The sequence below is a fragment of the Vitis riparia genome, chromosome 14, assembly GCF_004353265.1.
Source record: "Vitis riparia cultivar Riparia Gloire de Montpellier isolate 1030 chromosome 14, EGFV_Vit.rip_1.0, whole genome shotgun sequence".
NCBI lineage: Eukaryota > Viridiplantae > Streptophyta > Magnoliopsida > Vitales > Vitaceae > Vitis > Vitis riparia.
Genome location: NC_048444.1, coordinates 24,252,663 through 24,275,733, shown reverse-complemented (window position 1 = coordinate 24,275,733; position 23,071 = coordinate 24,252,663). Strand labels below are relative to the sequence as shown.

At 36.7% G+C, this 23,071-nt stretch overlaps 1 protein-coding gene across 2 annotated transcripts; it reads right to left on the bottom strand.

Moving 5' to 3' along the window:
* Window positions 1-2,761: 2,761 nt before the first annotated feature.
* LOC117930678 (FRIGIDA-like protein 1) lies at window positions 2,762-22,524 on the bottom strand. Of its 2 annotated transcripts, XM_034851313.1 has the most exons (4): window positions 21,489-22,524; window positions 6,201-6,803; window positions 4,164-4,330; window positions 2,762-4,070 (listed from the first exon to the last, which is right to left on the bottom strand). In XM_034851313.1, the coding sequence occupies exons 1-4, from the start codon at window positions 22,342-22,344 to the stop codon at window positions 3,135-3,137; spliced, it is 2,562 nt and encodes an 853-aa protein (XP_034707204.1). In that variant the 5' UTR covers window positions 22,345-22,524; the 3' UTR covers window positions 2,762-3,134. The 2 variants fall into 2 exon arrangements, with proteins under 2 accessions (XP_034707204.1, XP_034707205.1); XM_034851314.1 differs by lacking the exon at window positions 6,201-6,803 and having other exon boundaries at window positions 21,489-22,523.
* Between the last annotated feature and the right edge of the window lie 547 nt (window positions 22,525-23,071).

Genomic DNA, 23,071 nt, shown 5'->3' with positions numbered 1-23,071 from the left:
CCAGGAAAACCTTTAGGATGTTCTAGAATCTTCACATGTTAATGATGAAGAGACAGATGCATTTTTTAATACTGTTAGTAAGGTTATCTTCCAAAGGTGGGAAGTCTCCCTTACTATAGTAGTCAAAGATAAATTTGTCTTTGATATTGTTGCTTTGATTGATTCAGGTGCAGCTGAAAATTGCCTTCAAGAGGGTCTTGTACGTATTAATTTATGCGATGAGACTAGTGAGTCTCTCTTTGGAGCCAATGGCAAAAGACTTGTCATTAAGCATAAGTTAACAGATGTTCATGTTCGTAACCATGACATTTGTATTAAGCAAACCTTTTTTATTATCAAGAACCTTAAAGAGAAAGCCCTCTTAGGAATCCCCTTTTAAAGCTCTATTTATCCCATGTGGGTAGATAACCAAGGTATAAGAACGAAGCTCTTTGATAAGGAAATTCTTTTTGAATTTGCTAATCCTGTCGAAAGCATCACTACTTGTGATCAAGATATTAATCTTGTTGGATCAGTTGTTCCACCTAAGATTTTAGGTACCCAACTCATTCATAATCTCATTATAAATGATATTTTAAGCATTCCTTTATGCATTTCAAGATCTCAAATTGATATTTTGAACCAAGGATTTTTAAAAGTCGTTTTCACATCTGCGAAAACAATTAAGTATATATCTTTTAAGTATGATTTAACTCATTGGATTATTTTAAACCCTAATTTCCAAATTAAGTTTATCAAAGGAGAAAAATCCATTCCTAATCACTCAACTCATGAAATTTGCAAGGTTCATGAGACCATGGCCCCTAAAAAGAATACCCAAGCTCCTAATCCACAGAAATCTCAATCCAGTCAAGCTCTTTCTCCTCATAAAATGTTGTGGAGTCAACAAGTTGATCTTGAAGAAGAAGCAAGGCTTCATTCTTCCAACCCTATGCCCAACAAGATGATGACCCTGTACTATGATCCTTCGGATCCAGCCAATCCAGTCAAAGCTACCCAATACCCAACTATCTTAAGGTCTCATGAAAACTTTCATTATCCCTCTAGTGATCTTTTAAAAACAAGAGAATTCTATGAGGCAATCTAGCTTAAGCTTCCTTCATCAAGGATTTTCTGGAATTCTTGAGGAGTTTTAGCTGCTGTGAGCATGGCTTGTAGTTGTTGTTTCTTAAGAAGAAATTGTGACATATCATTACTAGCTGAAACTTGTGTGGGTTTTTGAGGAAATATTGTTTAACTGCTTCCAAGGATGCATCGTTTTTCAAAGCGTCCCACCATTTAGTCTTAAAAGTCCTTCCAAGAGTTGGAAAGGTTGTTGATTCATCTGCAATGATAATGTAGTCTCATTGGGCTATCCAAGTAAGGCCAAATTTATTGAAAAAGAACAATAAAGGGGAAAAAGCTAAAAGTTCTATGGGGATAACAAAAGAACTACTGAATAACTCAAAGCCATCAAGGATGGGCTTAGGAAGTATCTTAATGGATGAACCAAAATAAGTCCACTTATTGTGGAACCAAAATGGGAAAGAGGAAAGGTGATTCTTAGATGGAAAATAGAACATCCATGAAGGATGAAAGTCCCTATTTTGGATTAGAAAAGCATTGGATCATGCTCTCTGATAATCCCAATAGTTAAAAAATCTTGGTTTTGAAGGTTCAGAGAATTCCCTTGAAAAATTGGGATTTCCACCCCATTGCTTGACAGTAAGAATTTTATAGATATGGCAAGTAGAGAATGTCAAACCCAGATTGTTGAACTTATCAGTGTTATACTTAATTTTAACAGAACCAGTTTCTACGAGGATTGTCTCATAGAATTCTCTTGTTTTTAAAAGATCACCAGAAGGATAATGAAAGTTTTCATGAAAAGCTTTTGCTGCAATCTCTCTGGGGTTTTTAGAGAAAAACTCTCTTTCGATAACCAAAAGAGGTTGATTTATATATATATATATATTTCATAATTCACATCTTTAATATGAATTATGCTTAGATACTTAGAACATAGATGCATTATTTGCTTTACCCAACCCTAAATCATAATTTTCACGTGAATTTTCCAACGCATGTTAGAACATCAAGTTGTTCAAGATCACAACTCACCGGTCCATCTCACGAGTGCTTTCTGACACGACACCTACCTTTTTTCCTCTCACAAGTTGGAAAAAGAACGGGGTCTGGATAGAAAAACAACGGGCTTAAACATTATTACGTATGGGAAAAGGTACCACCAATCAAGGCGGTGGCACATATACAATTCTTTTTTTCTCAATAATTATATCTTGTTTCATATGTTTATATCCTTGCTCTATGGTCGCATCCAAGTGGCATATAGTGGCTAAGGACTAGCAAACTCACAACTTGGGTTGGGTCAAGTGTTTCTCCATGGTCCCGAGGAGCACTTACTGGGGGCTATATATAAACGTGGTCGCTAATAACCCAATGAAAAATTTTACCCAGAAGTATCAGTTTTTGTTACATATGAAAGACTGAAATCGTGGGTTTGATATATTATCCATTCGATTACTATTGACCCTGAAAATGCCATCACCATTAAGCTTTCTAAAAATAAATCTGTAGAAGATGTCTCTTGTGCTTTTGTAACTGTTAAGTGCCATGAAAAGAGAAGACTTCTTCCACCAAGCATTGGAAGTCAAAAACATAATTTGAACTCAATTCAGGACCCAGGGGATGTGGGTGATTAATGAGAAAATATTCATCATTATAACATCAATGAAATAATGGGGGAAGCTCAATAAGATTGCCACAAACTAAGTCCTTCAACAGAGAGAGATGTCATTAACCTTCAACTGCTCTGGCTCTCACCCTCACAAGGTAACCAGGGATAGCATAACAGTCTTCCTAGTAGAGCATCATCCTATAATCCATCAGCACTCTCCAGAGTCAAAAATTGAGAGGGTATGATATTTGAGTAAATAAAAATGTACATCAATATGGACAAGTTACTAGTGCTTTATAGTAAATGGGGGCCCTATTGTAGCTTTGGAAGCACTATACAGTAAAATTGGTCCTATAGAAGATTAGTTTCAGAAAAATGGGTTGATTACAGTCCAAAGACTGTATGAACGATAGAAAGATTCAATGGAACTGAGAAAAACCAACCCTACATCCCCCAGTTACCTGAGTGCATCCCTGGGGTAATAATGGACGAATCCATTGGGGTTTGCAACACCCATACCAGGGAGGTTTCCAACCGGACCATATGGCCTACTGAGCCCATTAACAGCAACACTGTGAGGGCTTCCAAGAGGCAAGCCTGAAAGTCCATAGGGCCTATCTGGAGTTCTATAATGTCCCGCAGACATGCTCAAGTATGGTGCAGCTTGATTGATAAAATAGCCTACCGGCCGCTGGAGAGGCGGTTGTATAGAGTGAGCAGTGGGAGAAGCACCAAAATAAGTGGGCGGGGCAGCTTCTGCTGACATAGCCGTCCAGGAACGCTTATTCCCACTCTGTTGTGGTGGTTGAGGTTTGGGGATACTCTGCTGGGGCCGTTGAGGTATGACAGTGATCTGTGACAGTTGAGGTTTGAGGGCAATCAGCTGTGATGGTTGAGAATGAGGTTGAGGTTGAGGTTGAGGTTTGAAGATGCTCTGCTGTGGTGGTTGAGATTTGGGGCCACTCTCCCCCGGCAGTTGTGGTGTGAGGGCAATCTCCTGTGAACGTTGAGGTGTGAGGACGTTTTGATTTGGCAGTTGAGGTTCAGGGACACTCTGCTGTGGCAGTTGAGATTCAGGGGCATTCTGCTGTGATGGTTGAGGTTCAGGAGCGTTATGCTGTGGCGGTTGAGGTTCAGGGGCATTCTGCTTTGGCAGTTGAGGAGGAATGCTCTGCTGAGGCGGTTGAGGTTTGGGAACAACGGCTCGACGACATTTTTTGTCTGCCTTCTTCTTTGTCTGCTGCTCAAGGAATTTTTTTTTGTCTGCCTTCTTTTTCAGCTGCTCAATGCGTTTTTCTAGGTCCTCCGGTGGGTATTCAGACTCAAGGTGGTGTTCTGTAATGCAGCTGATTACATCTCTCAGAGCAGTTAATTCTTTGTTCATGACATCGTCCTGTGAACAAGTAAAATAAAAACACAGAAAGGATCACCACCAGGTGTCAGATGACTAGAGTGGACACTGTAACAAAGGGTCATCCAAATTTACCTCTCTCAAATGTGGGTTCTTTTCCTTCTTGAATACTCTCCACTTTGAATCATTTAAGTAGGATTTCAAGATGGATACTGGTGGAAACTTGTCAACCAACTCAAATACATGAATATATTGAATAGCATCACTCAGCAGATTCCTTTCTATGAGATCTTGGATATAATCTGTCACATGTGCAACATAAATTTCAGTTTTCATCAATATGCACCAAAGGAGACCCAGCAAATGAACTAATTTCATATATAAATGAATAGTATTACGTATATAAGTTTCTTTACAACAAAGGATAAGAAATCCTTCCAGAAGAGAGCACAAGAAATAAAATAAGAAATGGCTAACACAATCACTAGTCTAGCCAAAGAATGCTGAAAGGAACTAGAACTCCATAACGACACATTCAAAGAATAGAGAAGTAACAAGTTTCTCCCTAGAATCTTCTACCATTCTCCAGTTGTCCTAAAAGATCATAGCATTCCTCTCTAGCCAGATAACCCCTAATAAAGCAAGATGGTCCCTCTCTGCAGGGCCACTCCAAGGCTCTTCCTAAATCCTAGGAAAGAGATGACAAATGCCTCAAGAAGCAACCCACAAAATACCAGTCCCAATCGAACAACCTTCACAGCTCTGCCAAGCCTCCAAAACAAACAGTAAATGGAGGAAGAAACGGTTGGGCAACTCATTACTCCTCATATCAAGAAAGCAATTATCAAGGCCAAGGCATTTACAGAGAGCTGAAACAAATTCATGAGTAATTAAATTTCTTATTAACCACCAACCACATGAAGGCCCTAACTTCCAAAGGAGCCTTTGAACTGGGGCTTAGGGAATTATGTCAGTGAATCAGATTCGTAAAGAGCAGGAAAACAAAGGTGGGGGGGACAGGACTTGGATGAGAAAAGGCCACTGGAGTCAAAGGTCCAGCATCTCTACTATCAGAGATTGATGAAAAAAAAATTCTAACAAAGGAAAAGGAAAAATAGCATCTATTTCAGGATCCTTAAAGTTTCTATGGAAAATAAAATGAAAAAACAAGATAGGATAGTTATGAGATAAAGAGAATAAACTATGATAGATATGGGGGAATCTCTCAATCTCAATAGGATATGAAGGAGACAAATTGTTGGCTGGGGAGCTTATTCTTCCACCACAAATCTTCCTAAAAGTGGACTAATGAGCCCTCCCCGATGCAAAAACATGTACAACAAATTAAGTTCTAACAGTCCTCAGCTATTGCTTCTAGGGACATCAAAGCTAAGTCCCAACCAAAAAAGTAGGCATCCTACACATAACCATGCAAAACAAAAATGTTTTAATAATCTGATGCCATAGGGAATTCTGCTACCTATGGAACCACCACAACCACCAACCATCAAGAGACTATTCTTCATATAAATACCCCCCTAGGCCTAGCCTTAATGGCTTTGGTGTACAAACTATACTCCACCAAATCAAAAGGTCTCAACAGCCCTCTGACAAAGAAACCTCCTTCAAAGGTTCTCATTCCTCGGCAAACATTCTCATTCCTATCTGCAATTCCCATCAGGATCTTGATAATAGGAAAGTACTGGGTTGAGATGTGCGCTAGATTTCCAACCTCCTAATCACAAGAAGGCCTTTTTCCACCCATCAAGCCTTCTATATATTATTTGCACACCATCGGATCCCCAAAACAGGGCCACTCTGGACATGCTTCCTGTGAGAGATTCTACCATCCTACATCTCATCAAAAATAGCCTTCAAGTATTATGTCAAAGATTGTAATATTGGTACTGACAAACATACCAATTCACTGGAAACAAGACAAAAACAATTGGTGCTAAAAATATTTTTGAAATAAATAATGGAAACTGAAAGGCATGCAAATGAATTAGTGGAAACTAATTAAGTTATAAAATTATGAAATTTCAGTTTTCCCAAAATGTAGCTTTAGTATTAAATGGGCGGTACTTAAAGTACAGAGCACTGAATCAGCAAAGTGATGTGTGTGTGTGAGAGAGAGGGAGGGAGAGAGGGAGAGAGAGAGAGAGCACTTACTAGGAATCTTATCTGCCAAACCAAGGGCCAAGCATAAATCAGGGGTCACCCTAAGCTTCTTACTATGATCCATATTCATCAAAAGTCCTAGAAGTTCATCTGGATCAAAAGAAGAGGCCAATCCATATATAGCTAAAAGCAGATAAAAACCTAAAAACTTCTGTGGAACCTCATACTTCTTTACAAATTTCTCTTTCCAATCAACTGCAAGCTTCATTGCCGCTTCTTTTACATGAGGTTTAATTGGTGGTGAGATTCTAAATAACTGCTCTAACAGAAGAATGCAACTCTTTCTAATAACACCCATCTTGAATCCCTTATTTAGCTCTGATCTGGGAGCATCAAAAACTTGCAATACATCCACAACAAGTTCTGCCGGATCTGGTGCAAATTGAAGAGCATAATAAACTTCGCAACGAATTGAATCATGCTCCTTCCCATGCTCATTCAGAAACGACCACAAACCTTTTCCATCCATATTGATGCACAAAAGTTTAAGCTCAGGACAGGGTCTCACAGATGAAGAAGCAATTGCATTTTTCAATTCCAAGCGTTTGGATGGAGATTGATTAGTCATTACTTGGGAAAGAAGGATGCCGGTCCCTAAACAAGTGGAACATGAAACAATCAATAAGCAATAGATGTGTTACATGTAAATTTCTAGCATCAATATATACCCATAGACCAAAAAAGTTTATAGCAAGGGGAAATTACTTTAACATGTATCAACTAGCAAGGGGATTTCCTTTTCATATGTATCATAGGACCAGACACTTGAGGTATTTGCCCAATCTCACTCAATGCCCAAGACCATAAAAACCAATCCCAGAAAACATGCAAAAGCATCCTAAATTTAATGTACAAATTCACTAACAGTTATGTTAAAAAATTAAAACTGATTCATAAAAATATAATCTCGATTAACAAAAGGCATACATTTAGATAATACAAACAAAAGTAATGAGGGGAACCAAGACAAGACAATGAGCAGATCATTGCAATCTGTGGAAGAACTACAGCACGACACACAAGAATTGCAATGGAACTTAAGAGTTGCTACCTGACTATTGTAAGTTTCAGAAAAAAGACAACCAAATTCAGCCACTAAGAAATAATTTGAATTGACAAAGGAGTTGTCATTCCCAACCAAATTGAAAGTAATGAAGCATCTTCAGATTCCGATCTATTCATATTCCAACATTTATGTACAAATTTCAGCCCCATGAGCTCCAAAACCATACTAAAATAATTTGTTGCTAGATGAGGGATCTATGGCAATGAATGGATAGAAAATCACGATCTATGCAATACAAGATGCTTAGTGAAATATATGGGAAGTATGAGAGAATTTTTTTTATCATAAACAACTATTTCATTGCACTGAAATAATAAGTACTAATTATGCTGAGCAACTATTCTAAAAAGTATACTATCTGTGATATGAAGTCTAATCAAAAGAAGATTAGTAGATCTGCACTAGACAGAGGAAGAAAATCTATTTACACAGCTTAAAATGGTTAAAACAATGCTAACCACAAATCATGGAGGCAAAAATTTTCCCACAAAAGAAACCAAATGTTTGGAGAACTATGGCTCTCAATATTTCTTTGCATCTGAAGCTCAATTGCCATTGTCAAAACCTATAAAGTCAGGTGGCTCAATATGGGTACTAAAATTACAGTGACTCTAAAAACTGTGGCAAATTCTTTTTTTTTTTTAAGCAAAAACAAAAATTCATTACTTTGGAATTTGAAGCACATGTGAAGGATGAGAAATCCTTCCCAATTTTTTATTTTTTATTTTTGATAGGTAGAAATCCTTCCCAAAATACAGACTCTCATCAAAAGAACAGATAGATACGATATCTCCAATATACCACCCAAAACCATACAAAAGAAATGTGGTTATGCTTTCTTTAGGGATTAATACACCTACAAAAAAGACAAAACCTTTGCTCCATGATTTGCCTTTTTAACCCTTTATTTAAACACCAAATTCCAAATGAGCTGAATAACAAAGAGAGAAGTGTCCTTGAAAGCTTAAGTTGTTGAAACCCAAAAAGGGGAATAAAAGTGTAAGTCTCACATTGTTTCTAAACTTCTCCACTTATCCTAAAAATGTTTGCATTTCTTTCCTGTCATGCTATCCAAATCAATGTGAAGCATGCAATTTGTTAAAGAGTCTTGTTTCTTCCCGTACTTCCCAAACCTCTAAAAGAAATGGTTATCTTGTTACATATATTCCTAGGAGGGACCTAATCTAACCTAACTAATCCGAATAATCCATGTCAAAGCGCCAAAGTTGTCAAACAACATAAAAGAGATGATCAATCAATTCCCACTCATACATATAATGCAACAGTCACAATTAAAAACTTTGTGATGAGATCTTCTCACTTGTAACAAGTCATTTGTATTGACCTTCTTCTTAGCCACTAGCCACGCAAAAGCCTTGACCTTAGATGGAGCTTTAGATTGTCAAATGAGTTTTGTTCAAGAGAAAAGAACAAGAGCTAGTAGATTGAACAGAATTGAAAGAAAAGATTTTACAGCAAATATGCCAAAAGGAGATAATAATCAATCTCTCATGTCAGGGATAGATAGTATCAAGAGCACATGAGAGAAAGTGAGGACTTTTTCCAAGTCCTCTATCTCCACATCGGTGAGATTATGACGAAAGCTAAGGTTCCAAGAAGGAAAAGAGGTGTCAATAATAGATGAAATCAAAGCATTTCTAACTATCACAACTCTAAAAAGATTTGGAAATTGAGGGACAAAGGTTGATTGCCCCACAAGTCTTCCCAAAAGCGAATCCTTGCCCCATCTCCCACCACAAAATGGGTAAGACCTAAGAAATCCTAAAAAACATGTGCAATGGTCTCCTAGGGGCAAGTGACCATCTGACTAGAATGTTGGTATCTTAACCATTGGGATGTGTCCTATAGATACTTAATATTACCTTATGCCAAAGAGCATCACTATCCCTAGGACACTTCCAAAGCCATTACCCTAAGAGTGCTCTATTTCTCAAAGATATCCTCCCTAACCCCAAATCCCCTCCCAACTTAGGCTTGCATACCCGATTCCTAACTAATGAGATGGTTTCTCTTTCCCTCCTAACCCTTGACCAAAGGAAATCCCCTTATATGTTCTCAATCTTTGTGGTCACTATTGATGACATCATATACATAAAAAGTAACTAGGAATATGAGACAGGTGAGACCAAATTAGGTTTATCATCTACCCAAAGACGTTTATGTTTTTTTCCATCTGTCCAATCTCTATGAAATTCATCCATCATTGGATTCCAAAAAACATTAAGTTGTGTTTGGTAACTGTTCTCAAGAACAATTTTTTGTTTTTGAGAACAAAAAAACAAGAAAACACATTTGGCTATCAATTGTTCCTAAAACAAGTTTTTAAGAATTGATATGAAAACAAAGTGTTTTCTTTTTTTCTTTTTTTGATAGGTAAAAAACGATAATATATTAAAAGTCCAAAGGACGCAACAACATACACATGTAGCATACAAATGCGCCACAATAGAAAACAAAGAGAACAACAAAGAAAACAATCCATACACAACACCTAACACCCTAGAAAAACAATTTTACCCAACCATTCTCAAGCCCCCTGCATAGCTTACCAATTACTTATGCATCTTAAACTCCTTATTGAACAATAGCTTGGTCCCCATTGCTCCTCTCCTTGCCCCTAGCAAACATGGGAGACCTATTGTAATTAACCAAGCACTCCAATTTTTGGATCTCCCTGTTGAAACAAGACAATGCTTTAGGCTTCCTTTTCCACCCACCCCCCATCTCCCCCCCTCCCCCCACTTTGCCTCCATGCCCTCTCCTTGCATCCATCTTCCTCAATAGAGATAGGATCTCGTTTTCGAAACCCACCACTGGCATTCCTAAAAAGCCATTGAACCTAGCCAACTTATCAAAGAGACTCTCTGAAGGATGCACTTCCCCCGTGAAGCAGCTACTTAACATCACCTTGGAAGAGTCCGACTCCCCAAAACTAGTAATGATGTCTTCATAGAAAGGGCATTCCTCAATGTTCTATGGGAACTCTAATAGAGAACAATCTATCAACAACATTTTAAGTAGACGACTTCCTCCTCCCAAAGCCCTACCAAGAAGCCCTACCTATCAAAACATAATGTTTTTTTATAACATATTTTAATTGTTTTTAATTATTTTCACTTGTTTTCTAGGGGCTATTTTGAAAATAATTGTACAAACATGGAGAATGCTTGAAAATAAAGCACTAAATATAAAAGTTATTTTAAAAAAATATTTGAAACATACAAAATAAGTTAAGAACATTCCAAGGTCTTAAACAAACTTTTATTCTAAAAAATATCACAAAAATGTTATTGAAAATTGTTCTCAAAAACTATTGTTTGAGAACTGTCTTCGAAATGTTCTCAAATAAGCCCTTAGCCTTTAAGTTCCCCCTAAAGTGAGACCCAAACAAGTTAAAGGCCACTCAAAAACTTTACATTCAAACATCAAAGCCAATTTTAGCAATTTGATCCTAACTCATGTTAATACCAGATAAAGTGTTTTTATCTAGATTGATCTTAAGTCCTGAAATGCACCCAAATACCAACAAGATTAGCTTAAAGTTTTGCAAATCTTCCATGCCAACTCTAGAAGAAAAGATTTTATCATCTACAAAACACAAGTAGGTCACCCTAACTCTACTCCTCCCTACTAGGAAACCTTCCAAGAGACCGCTCCTCTCTACTCCCAACATCATCCTACTAAAGACATCAACTACTACAGTAGAGAGGAAAGAAGAAAGAGGATTTCCTTGCCTAAGACCTCTAGTCGCTTTAAACCATCCTTTGGCACTACCGTTCATTGAGACCACAAAATTTGTTGAAGACAAACAACCCCCCATCCACAATCTCCATCTAGTGCTAAGACTCTTCCTTTCTAATGCTTGATCCAGAAAGTCCCACTTCATATGATCATAATCCTTTTTAAATCAATCTTGAACACTAATCCCTCCTCTACTAATCGTCTCTTCTCATCCATAAATTCATTGGCTATCAATACTACAGCTAAAATTTGTCACCCCTCCTCAACAAAAGCTCCCTGAGAAAAGTGAATGGTTTCATGAAGGTCTTCTTGAATACAACCTAATAAGACTTTGGCTATGATCTTATATAGACATGCAACCAAGTTGATCAGTCTAAAGTTCCAAATTTTGTTTATCTAACTCCTCTTCAGCACTAGGGCAATAAAGATAGCATTGGTACTTTGTTTTATTACCCCACGATTGTGAAACTCCACGAACACTCTTAGTAAATTCTCTTTAACCACATCCCAACACTCTTAAAACATTGGTGAAACCATCAAACCCTAGTGCCTTTCTTTATCTAATTGAAAGATAGTTTTGCTAACTTCTTCAATAAAGGAGTTGTCCAACCAAACAACACTCACTTCCGAAATGGGAGACCAATCCAACTTTTTTAACCTCCAAGAATCTTTAGGGGATTTAGAATAAAAATTTCTAAAAAGTCACAATATCACATTCAACATGCTTTGAAGGTTATCTAGAGTGACCCCTTCTTCATATACCAAGGATTTGATGAACTTCCTATTTCTCTTTCACTTTGCTACCCTATGGAAGTATTTATTATAGTCCCGTACTTTTACCCATCCAACCCTTAATTTTTTTCTCCAATGCACCTCTTCCCTTAACTATAGATCCTTTGGTTCCCCTTTCCTAATTGCCTTAAGAGTTGAAAGCTCAGGAGACTTCCTTTTTATTCACAAGTGTCAATGTTGACTATGTCTTTCAAGATTTTCCTTTGTCTCTCTTTTAAATCTCTAAAAGATGTCTTCTTCCATTCTTTCAATTTTAATTTGACATATTACAATATTTTCATGAACATATAACCTTCCCACCCTTCTCCTTGAAATTCATTTCATCGTAAACTAAATTTTCTTTGGATTCTAAGTGAAATAGCTACATGTTTTCGAACCTAAAAGGGCTTAGACCCCAATTGAAAGGGTTGGCGTCTAAGAAAATGGGACTATGGCCAGAGATCAACCTTGGTAAGCCTTCTTAGAGGTTAGTGTAGAGCCCCCCAAATTCTCTTAAATTCTCCTTATGACATAGGTCCCCTTTCCCATCTAAAACTAGCTTGACTATGACTAAGAATGAGCCTACCACCAATTCCAAGCAACTATACTTGCTTGAGTCCCATATTATCAATACCCCTCTTGAAGCCCCACAAGCTGGAAGGAAAGCCCACTCCTTATTCCTGATTATTCACACACTACCCCCAAACCTCCAATCAATAATCTTCCGTTTTGTGTCCTAAAACATCAATATATTAGTAACTTCCTTGTCGAGAAAATCCTTAACCACCCTTTTTTTCTTTCTAAGCCCCAAACCTAACACAAGATTTATTTGAACTATGGATGAAAAGTTCCAACTTGGACCTATTAACATACCCATCTCCACCATAATAAACAAACTCAAGTGAACATTTTAGAGAACTTGAAGTGTTTTCAAGTCAACCTAACCCAAGTTCAAATGTGTAACATCTATGTTAAACTTTTTTAAGTTACCACTCTGTTTCCAACCCAATTAGTGTCAATGAGTAATGATTAATTAATTTTTAATTACCTAACTTCATCAATTTCTTCTTAAAAAATAAAAATAAAAACTTAATCATTTTCTCTTTGTTAATTTTATGTCATGATTATTAATTTTTAAATGTCTTTTTCGATATGAAAAAGATCAAATATATCAAAATGTCTAACAAAAGGGCACGCAAAAGCATACATGACATACACAAAGGTGCCAAAAGGCTGGACAAAGCTGGGTGAGACACAAAAAACAACTCTCTCACTACTCAAAGCTCAACTAATCAATGAAATCCACCATGGACATCAAGGAATCTCTTGTATGCACTCTAATTCACTCCAAAATATCATACAAAAGAGATTATTTGATTGCTTGATCTCTTTTTTCAAAATTTTTAAAAGTTCACCTATTCTTTTCCTTCCAAATAGTCCAAAATAAGCACAAAAGATTTGCTTACCAAACTATCTTCCTCGTTTTCACAACAAAGGATCCATGTCAACTCAAAAGGGCATTTCTTGTTGAGAAGGGTATCATTCACTTTATTCTCCTTTACACAAATAGTATCTATTTGGAATCTTCCATCTCCTCCTTTTGAGTTGGCCCAACTTCAAGGATTCCAAACCATACTTGAAGGGAAAGTCACCATTCTTCCATTAGACAAAGAAGAGTAGAGAGAATTAATTAAAAATTTACCACTTTTTTTTATCAAAAACAATAATTCACTAATAAAGAATTGAAAGTACATGTGAAGGATGAGGAATCCCACCCAAAGATACAAAAATCTCGCCAAATAGAGCAAGTGGATAAATTCCTCAAAGTACAAAACAAGACATGTACCTTAATATATTGCCAAAAGAAATATACATAAGAAGGCTAGTCTACTCTCTATAGATTGAAGCTTAACTATTTTGACCCTTATGATTTACACACAAAATTCTAATTGAGCATAATTACATTGAGAGGAGTCCCCCTTTGAAAGTTGTAGTTGTTGGGGCCCAAAAAAATAAATAAATAAATAAATTAGGTCCCATATGGATTTTGTACTTCTCTACCTATCCTCAAAAACCCATATATTTCTTTCCTTCCATACTATCTAAATCAAAGTGGGGCAAGCAATTTATTTTTTGGCTTTGGTTGTACACCCTAAACTCTTAAAGGACATAGTTATCATATCACCTATGCTCTTAGGAGGAACTTAATCAAGTCTAGGTAGTTTGAAGCAAAGTTTTTAAACACGAAAGCCATTGTTTTTAAAACTAGACCGGACCGGCTGGTTCAACCAGTCAAACTGTCAACCGAAACCTAATCCGATCTCGGTCATCATTTGAGCCAGGCAGGCTATCGAACCGCCATCAAACCAGATAGATCAACTGTCAAACCGCTAAACTGGTTTGCCGATTTGGGCCTAGATCTCCCTCTCCTAGAGAAACTTTTTTTTTTTTTTTTACGAAACGGGCCTCAATTATTGGGTTGGGCTTACTATCAATGGCACTAGGACCTCTTGTGGCTACACAGTGCACTGGGCGAACAACATTTATGAGGCCTATATTATTTCCATCAAATTCTGATGTGGGACTGATGGGAGAGTGACTTAAAAATTCATAAAATGCAATGAAGCATGGAGAATTGATCAAATCACTTAAAGGTTATAAAACAAGGGTAACACCACTCCACTGTTTGGACTTCATGCTTAAACTCACAAAACATTAAATGAAATAACAAGATTTCTTTCAAAATTTTTATAATAATAAAATGTAAATAATATAATATAAGATATAATGATATATAACTTTAAATGTATATGTATATAGGTAAAATTAAATAACTTTCAATAAAAAATCTTCACATTTAAATATTATATATATTTTACTTAATAAAATGTTAAAATATTAATACATCTATGTATTTAATTTAATAATATTAAATATGAAAAAATAAATATTAGTGATTTTTAATTTCTTTATATATATTTAAATATTTTTAATTTTAATAATATATAAATTATATATTTACGACATCATTGGTTCAACCATGATCCAACCATCAATTTGACTAGTGAACCATGAATCGGTAACTTTTCCGATACAATGACCAGCCGATTCCGAAAACATTAGTGAAAGCATAAGGCGAGACTCGAAGCGTTAAGACGTAAGCCTTTTGAGATTTTAATTTTTATAATTAATAAATATATAAAATATAATTAAATATATAAAAATAAAATTAAAAACTAAAATTTCAAGTATATAGGATATGTAAAGAATTTGAAATGAATTACAAAATTAAATATTAGCATAGCTTATTATTAATAATTTAATACAAATATAAAGAACTAACTATTTATATAATATTACAATTTTGTACTAGGAAAAAAAAAAGAATATTTTTTGTATAGGTAAACAGAGCAAATATATTAAAAGCGCTAAGAAAAGGCACACAAAGTACACATGGAGTATACAAGTAGCAACCTAATACACACAAAAGGAAAAAAGAAAACACAAACCAGACCCCCAAAGTACAGGCTTTATCCTAAAGCTATCAAAACAAAAAGGCCCAAACATAGCAACCCTTAGGAGAAACTGCCACAACCCCTCTTCCTTGCCCTTTCTAAAACCACATCTTTTACCCCCTAGGAAATTTTAAACCCAACACACACCTTACAAGGTCACTAATAGACCATCACCCCCCCTACTCCGACTCCTATCTTTTTTGTTTAAATTGCAGTAATTGATCAAGCATTCCAAATTTAAGAGCTCCCCAACAAAAAGGGGTGTGGAGGATGGCCTCCTCTTCACAGCCGGAAATCTACATCCCTTTCTATTTTCCAACTTGCTCAACAAGGACGCAATTTACTTTTCATGCGCATCCACTGGCAATCCCACAAACTTGCTAAAAGAGAAAATTTTGATAAGAAGGGTTGGAAAGGCTCTCTATTGCCGATGGCCCCCTACTAGAACTCCCACCTACTAGGACTCCCAAAACCTAAATCCCCCTCCTCATTACACACTTATAGGTTTGTTGTCTTGGTATCCTCTAGCTGAATCTCTGAGAAATCCTTAACCAGGCCCTCACCGCAAATCATATGCAGAGGAGGCCTATTATCACCTTTGCTCTTTGCTAAAAAACCCATGTCCTGCTCCCTCCAAGGAACTGAGCATTTGGTTCTCCCATCAGGAATACCCTTGTCTTTGGAGTTGGAAGAAGCTAAAGAAGAAAACCCTCCCCTCAACAGACAAACTGGAGTCGAAAACTTATCGGAAAACCCTTCTGCTTCAAAAGAAAAAATGGTGTTGGCTGAAGGTGCTCCCTCCTTTGAAATCAGAGAGAAGCAAACCAGAAAAGAGTTGGAAACAAGGTCGCAACACCTCGGGCTAACTTGATGAGCTTCTTATTCAGACTCTCCCGCCAACAATGCCTCATCGCTGAATGTAAGATGAGAGGTCATCAGAAAAGACTCCAACTGCCTCGCTTAACTCTCCATTGCCTCACCAAAAGCTTCACCCCCACTCAAGGTTCAAAGTATCAACCAAGACTGGTACGACTCAGCCAAGGCGGATACAAGCCCGCTACGAAACCAATATCCAAGTTTGACTCGAAGATGGTTTATATCAATTCGTAATGACAAGCAATCTAGAACTTGAGCCTAAAGAAGGATCAATCATAAATGGTTTTATTCTCATTCACCCAATTGCAGAGAAAGAAAAAAATGGGTTCGAAAAAGAAGAAGAGGACAGGGAGGATGATTTTATTCTCATTCACCCAGTTGAAAAGAAAAAAAAAATGCATTTCTCTTTGTTGTGGGTCGCGTGTCTCTTAGAGGCAAGACTTTTTGAAGGATTGTGTGTCTCTCTTTGTTGTGGATGGTGTCGAGAGAGAGGAATGCTAAGATTTTTTAGGACACTTAGAAGGCGTCAGAGATGATGTGCGATGCGTTTCATTCTTTGCTTCTTTTTGGGCTTACTAAACAGACATGTTTAAACCCTATCCTTTGAGTGTAATTCAGATTAGTTGGTTTTCAATTTGCACACCTTAGGGTAAAGTCTATAGGGCCAGGAGTTGTTAACACTTGTATAGGCTTTTTTGTACGTTTTGTATAGCCCCTTGTATAGAGGAGGTTTATTTAAATCTTTTTTATCAGGTTTGTATTTCATAAGGAGGATTTCTCATCCTTCTCATGTTTTATTTATTCTTAATTAATACATATGTTTGTTTCTGATAAAAAAAAAAATAAAGAAAGAAAAAAAATGGGTTTGAAAGAGAAGAAGAGGACGAGGACGATGGTTTTATTCCCATTTACCCATTTGCAGAGAAAGAAAAAAAAATGGATTTGAAAGAAAAGAAGGGGATGGGAAGGATGGTTTTATTCCCATTCACCCAATCGTAGAGAAAAAAAAAAACAGGTTCAAAAAAGAAGAAAATGATGGAGAGGATGAAGAAATGAGTCTCGGGTAATGAGGTAATGGGTTTACTCATGGGTGTTTGGCTATTTATATAATGGGCAATGGTATTTATACCATGGGTAATGAATATAATAAGATAAATGGAAATATAAATATAATTTATAAGAATTTAATTTAATTATATTTTAAATAAATAATTAACTTTTTTAAGACAATTAAATAAGTTGTATAAATTAAATTTTGTTAAATAACATATTACTAAAAAAAATTAACAATTACTTATATCAATATGAACAATTGAAAAATTTTATAATTAATTAAATTTAACATTAAGATATTAAATAAAAGAATTTTTAATATTAAAGACTAATAAACATATTTTTATATTTATTTAAATAATATTAAATATAATTAAACTTACAATTTTATAAAAGCATATTTAATTATATATATTTTGAGTATCATCTGATACCGATATAAGATACTGAAACTAATGTGCCTCAGGTCCTCCCAAGTCAATGACTGAGACCGCGACTTTAAACCATGTCCCTACTCCACTTTTCTAATCTACCATCCATGGTGGGATGATGAGATGCTTTGAGAAGCCCTAAGACGCTTTGAGCTGGTCTTGGGCCCACTATTTTTGTCGTACCTAAAGAGAGCAAGTGGCCCAATCTTGAAATGGCCCCTAAATGACAACCAATTTCTAATTGGGCTTGAGAAGGGGGAGAGCCTCTAGAAGCCTCTAGAATCTTAGGCCTCAACTTGGACCCGACTAAAAGGGCCACTAGCAGTCACTTGAACTCCCTTAAAAGGCCACCCATCCCCACAATCTAGGAAAAAAAAAATACGAAAGGTGAGAAAGGGAAACTGCACACTAAGTGGAGGTAACCGTAGGAAATGGTCCCAGTCAAACTAAAAACAATAAAAAAAAAAAAAACCAATAAAACAAAAATAGGTGATGAAAACAAAAAATATCTCAGGTTTGACAAAAAATAAAGTAAAAAAACAAAAACAAAAAACAAGTCGTGGTGGAGAAGGTGTGGACTAGACTCAAAAGAAAGAAAAAAGAAGAAAGCAAAAAATAGAAAGGAGAAAGGAAAGAATTCGAGACAAGACTATCGTCAAAGTGATGGGGTGCCTCCGAAATGAGAAGCAACGATCGTCACAAAGCTAGGTTTAAGGTTTTCTTCAAATTTCTTCTCCGCCATATTGAAATACTCTTCAATTTTTTTTCTTTTAAACATGGCCACCTTTTTCATGAAGACCCATGAAAGCGTACGCCTCAATCCAAATACGTAAAAGGTGCAACCAAAGTGCACCTCTGTCACGCTTTGCTGCCAAAGGCATACGTCTTTCTAGACTTCCCCTTTTTCTTCAATGCCTCAAGGATTTTTTGCCATGCCTCACCTTGAGGCGTGCCTGAAAAATGCCTTTGAAAACCTTGGTTTGAAGAGCTTGTGCCATAACCTCAAAGTCATAGAGCAACATGGGAAAAGATATTCAATCAATTCCCCACTCCCCACACACATAGTGCAACGGTCAGGGCTAAGGGCTTTGTACAATCTTCTCGCCTGTGGCAAGTGATTAGGATTGACCTTGTAGCTCACTAGCCATGCAAAGGCCTTAACCTTAGATGGGGCTTTAGATTTCCAAATGAATTTTGCTAGGGGAAATGAGTAAGATCTAAAAGGTTGAACAAGGCTAAAATGAAATTTTTTAACAAAAAAATAGGCCTGAAAGACAATGACCAAAGTCTCATGCCAAGGATGGATGGTGACGTGTGTGCAAAATAAGGAGGACATGAACCTTTCAAGAAACCATTCAACCACAATATTTTTTCCTTTTTAATAACCAAGGAACCATTCACAGCAAAGTCCTTCGAACTCCCCGGAGAGACCTAAACCTCAAGGTGATAACTGCACTCATCACAACCAGCATCAGGTAATCTAAGGATTCCTAATGGTAGGAATCAAACTCAAGACTGTGAGCCTCTACCACACATCCCAACACTTGCCCTTACCATTGGGCCACACCCTATTCAACCACAACATTTTATCCTTTATGCCTTACAAAGTGTCTAACCTCACAATCCCTTAAAAAATGTTTTCACCCCATCAAGCTCCTAATCATGGATCTACCCCCCACCCCCTTCCCTTTTTGCTCCCAAACCTCAACACACATGCATCTCTGGTGATGGCTAGAGAAACAAATTAGGAAAAAACTCTCCAAGTGGTAAGTCACCACACTATTCATCCTTCCAAAATTTCACTCTTTGCCCATTACCCACCCTAAAACTAGTTCTACTACTAAAAGTCTCCCACCCACATTTGATTGTCTTGCATAAACCCACCCCACAACCTTCCTTCACCCCCTCTTGAGCCCCAACCCCCCTCCTCCTCCCCATGACACCCTGCAATCCCTTGTAGAAATGCACCATTTAATCCATTCAATTCACTCAAGACCAAATCTCATTTTTTTCTAAAACTGTCCACAAAAAACCCTAAGAGATGATCATATGCCTTCTTGATATCCAACTCACAAATACTCTAGTAGTGGAGTTTTTCAAGTTTAAAGCAATGGCTTCATGTGCTATAAGAACCATATACAAACTTTGACAACCCTCAACAAATGCAGGTTAAAAAGCCAAAACCACTTTTCCCACAATATAGACAGTCAAGAGTTTTGTTAGAAGCTAGTAGAAGCAAACCATTCCCTAGCCCAAGAAGACCCTAACCAAACTTATTGGTCTGAAGTGCTATAAATCTTCTGCATCCCTTTCTCTGGAAATAACACTATGAACATGGAATTTAAGCTTCTTTCAGAAGAACCTATCACATAAACTCCCCAGAAAATGTTATGTCCTCATTTTTCATGAAATCTCAACAACATTGCCAAAAAGCCATAAAGAATCCATCCAACCTAAGAGCTTTATCTCCACACGAGCTAGAAAGGGTTGCATAGACCACCTCCACCACAAAGAAAGTGGTGTCTGAGAACCCTAAAACTTCTCTACCCAACGATTTAAAGGTCATCCCATCAATACTCAACCTTCACTTCTCCAACTGAGAAGGAGAGCTATGAAAAGCATTGGTCACCCCCTCCTTTAAATCTACATCCTCTTATTGCTCCATTCACCCTTATTTTAGTCTAATAGTTTTTCCTACAAGTGTTAGTCATCTTATACAAGAACTTTGTTCTTCTCCCTCTCTCTCTCTCTCTCTCTCTCTCTGAACCATCATTCTCTTGATTTTTGCCTCCAAGAGACTTATTCCATTGCTACCCAACTTCCTAAATGAAATGACTACCTCCCTTCTGGCCTTAGTCTCCTCTACTAAAAGACCAGTTTCCCTTTCCTTGGCATCCTAAAAACCAATCTGATTTAAGGCTAAAAATTTATTAGTTTTGACATTCTGAAACACCTCTTTATTCCAGTTGTCATAGAATTTTTGCTTTAGCACAATAAAGGAAAGTGCGCTCAATAGATTCTTCCTCACCTTTATAGATTAAACATTTATTCACCAAAGTCTATCTTCTCCTTTTAAATCAATCCATGACCAAAATTCTTTTCCAAACTCCTTCCCAAAAGAGGGAATAAAAAAGAGTGCACTAAAGTGTATACCGTTATACAAAGGCACAAAAGGACATACCAAGTGGAGGGATACACAATAAGCAACTCCCACCCACTACATTAAGCTTAACTAATCAATAAAGCCCAACATGGACAAGGAACAATCTCCTATACACACCTTAACCCACTCTAAAAAATTATACATAAATGATTGTTTGAGTACTTGATCAACTTTTTCAGTATTTTCAAAAGCCTACTTCTCTCCTTCCAAATGGTCTTAGAATAGGCATAAGAAAGCAGCTCTGACATTATGTAAGATACTAGAACAGTCAAAAAGTCCTTTTAGGCAATCAAAAGGTTACAGTAGATCATTTTATTAGCAGAAGATAGTTTTTATCAATGGTGTTTCCATTTTTGAGGATCTCCTAAGCATTAGCCTTTCATTGCTCTGAAGTTACCACCACAGCCAATTCAATAGTACGACAGATTATAGAAAAAGGCCAATCTGGGACTTGAGAAATAAGTAACAAAAACGACTGACATGTTTTTCTTATTAACAAAATGAAACCCGCAACAAGCAAGCAGCTTGTAATATACTGAATAGAATAAAACTCTAATGAGAGAGAGAGAGAGAGTACTGTACAATCAGCTATTGACAATAAAAAAAGAGGGGTACAAAAGGCTTAAGTTTCAGAAAACTCACCAGCGCTACTGTCTGTCAAACCTAGGGCACGAGCCAACTCATTAGCCTGTCTATGCTGAACAACATTCTCAAAATGTTTCAAAATTTCGTTCTTATCAAAATCAGAAGTCAATCTATAAGCACCCAAAAGCCACAGAAACCCTAGAACCTCCAAAGAATCCCCCACCTCCACTCCCATCTTGGCCTTCCACTCGTGGGCCAATCTCGCTGCCTCTTCTCTCACCTGTGGCCTAATGGGTGGCCCAACCCTCGTCAACTGCTCCAGCAAAAGCACACAACTCCTCCTCACAACAGCCCCTTCAAACTCCACAACCCCATTCTTCAAATGGGGCGGATAAAACCCTTCCATCGCATCCAAAACCAGCTTTGCTGGATCTGCTGACATCCGTAGCGCCGCAAAAACCTCGTTTCCCATCCTCCCATGATTGTCCGCATTCTCATTCAAAAATAACTGCAAGTTCCTCCCATCCATTGTTACACAGAACCGAAGATTAGCATTCGAGGAAAACCGATCAATTCCATTATTTACGGGAACATCCTCTAATGGCTCGGACTTAACTCCCGATGGAACAATGGGCCGATTCAATTGCCATTCTTTTAATTCGAGTTCTTTAGCGCGTCTATCGAGGGCGATTTCGAGTGAACGAAGTTGTATTTCCTTGGATTTGAGGCGTTCGAATTGGAGTTCGATTGAGGATTGGACTAAATCGAAGTGGGTTTGGAGATCCTCCCATTGAAGAGTGAGCGATGCTAAAGAAGAAGAGTGAGATTGAAGGTCTTCGAACGCTTTCTTGAGGTCGTGTTTCATAGATTCAGCGAATTGGAGGTTTGAGGATATTTGATCGAGTGTGGACATTGATTATGATGTGAAACCCTAGAAAATCAATGCAGAATAAACTCTAAACCCTAAAACCTTGAAAGGGTATAGAATTGAGAACCCTAACCAGTATCAGAATTCAAAACCCTAGATATTGAATGTTGAGAGAGAGGGAGAGGGAGGGGGAGAGAAACAACTGTTACCAATAGCGGGAAATTAATGAAACTTTAGGTGCGTTGAGAAAATATACGGCCAAAAATTCATCATCATTATTAGATTTGAAACGTTGAGGCAGTCATAGCCGTAGGATTATGTATTTAAAGTTATTATGATAAATTTCAATTTTTCAAATCTTTAGGTTTTAATTAAAGTATTTAATTAAAATAAATCAGCTTTTTTACTACAGTTACTAGAAGTCTATAATGAAGCAAATAAAAATAAATCATAAAAAATTAAATCAGTGTTTAATTAAGAGTCATAAAATTAATTGAAGTTATTTAGATTGCAATAAGTAAGAAAAATATCCTCCATATACTATTCTAATTAATGTTTAAAACAATTTTCATTTTGTTTGTAAAAGTAAAAACCCTACAAAAAAAAAATTCTAAAAATGATTGAATGCAAATAAAAAATAAAAAATAAATAAAAAACTTTATTTGATAGTTGTTTTTTAAAAAAGTTTTGTTATTTGAGATTAAAAAAATAAGGTCATTTGACTATCATTTTTTAAACTTGTTTTTAAAAACTATTTTTTATTCTTTAACTT

What these genes read in the sequence shown, in the direction of transcription:
- LOC117930678 (XM_034851313.1), bottom strand. Translation starts at nt 22,344, where the DNA reads ATGTCCACACTCGATCAAATATCCTCAAACCTCCAATTCGCTGAATCT. An exon ending in TTTGGCAGATAAGATTCCTA is followed by an intron (nt 4,331 to 6,200) that starts GTAAGTGCTCTC and finishes CACATGTGACAG; the next exon opens with ATTATATCCAAGATCTCATA. An exon ending in AGAACCCACATTTGAGAGAG is followed by an intron (nt 4,071 to 4,163) that starts GTAAATTTGGAT and finishes ACTTGTTCACAG; the next exon opens with GACGATGTCATGAACAAAGA.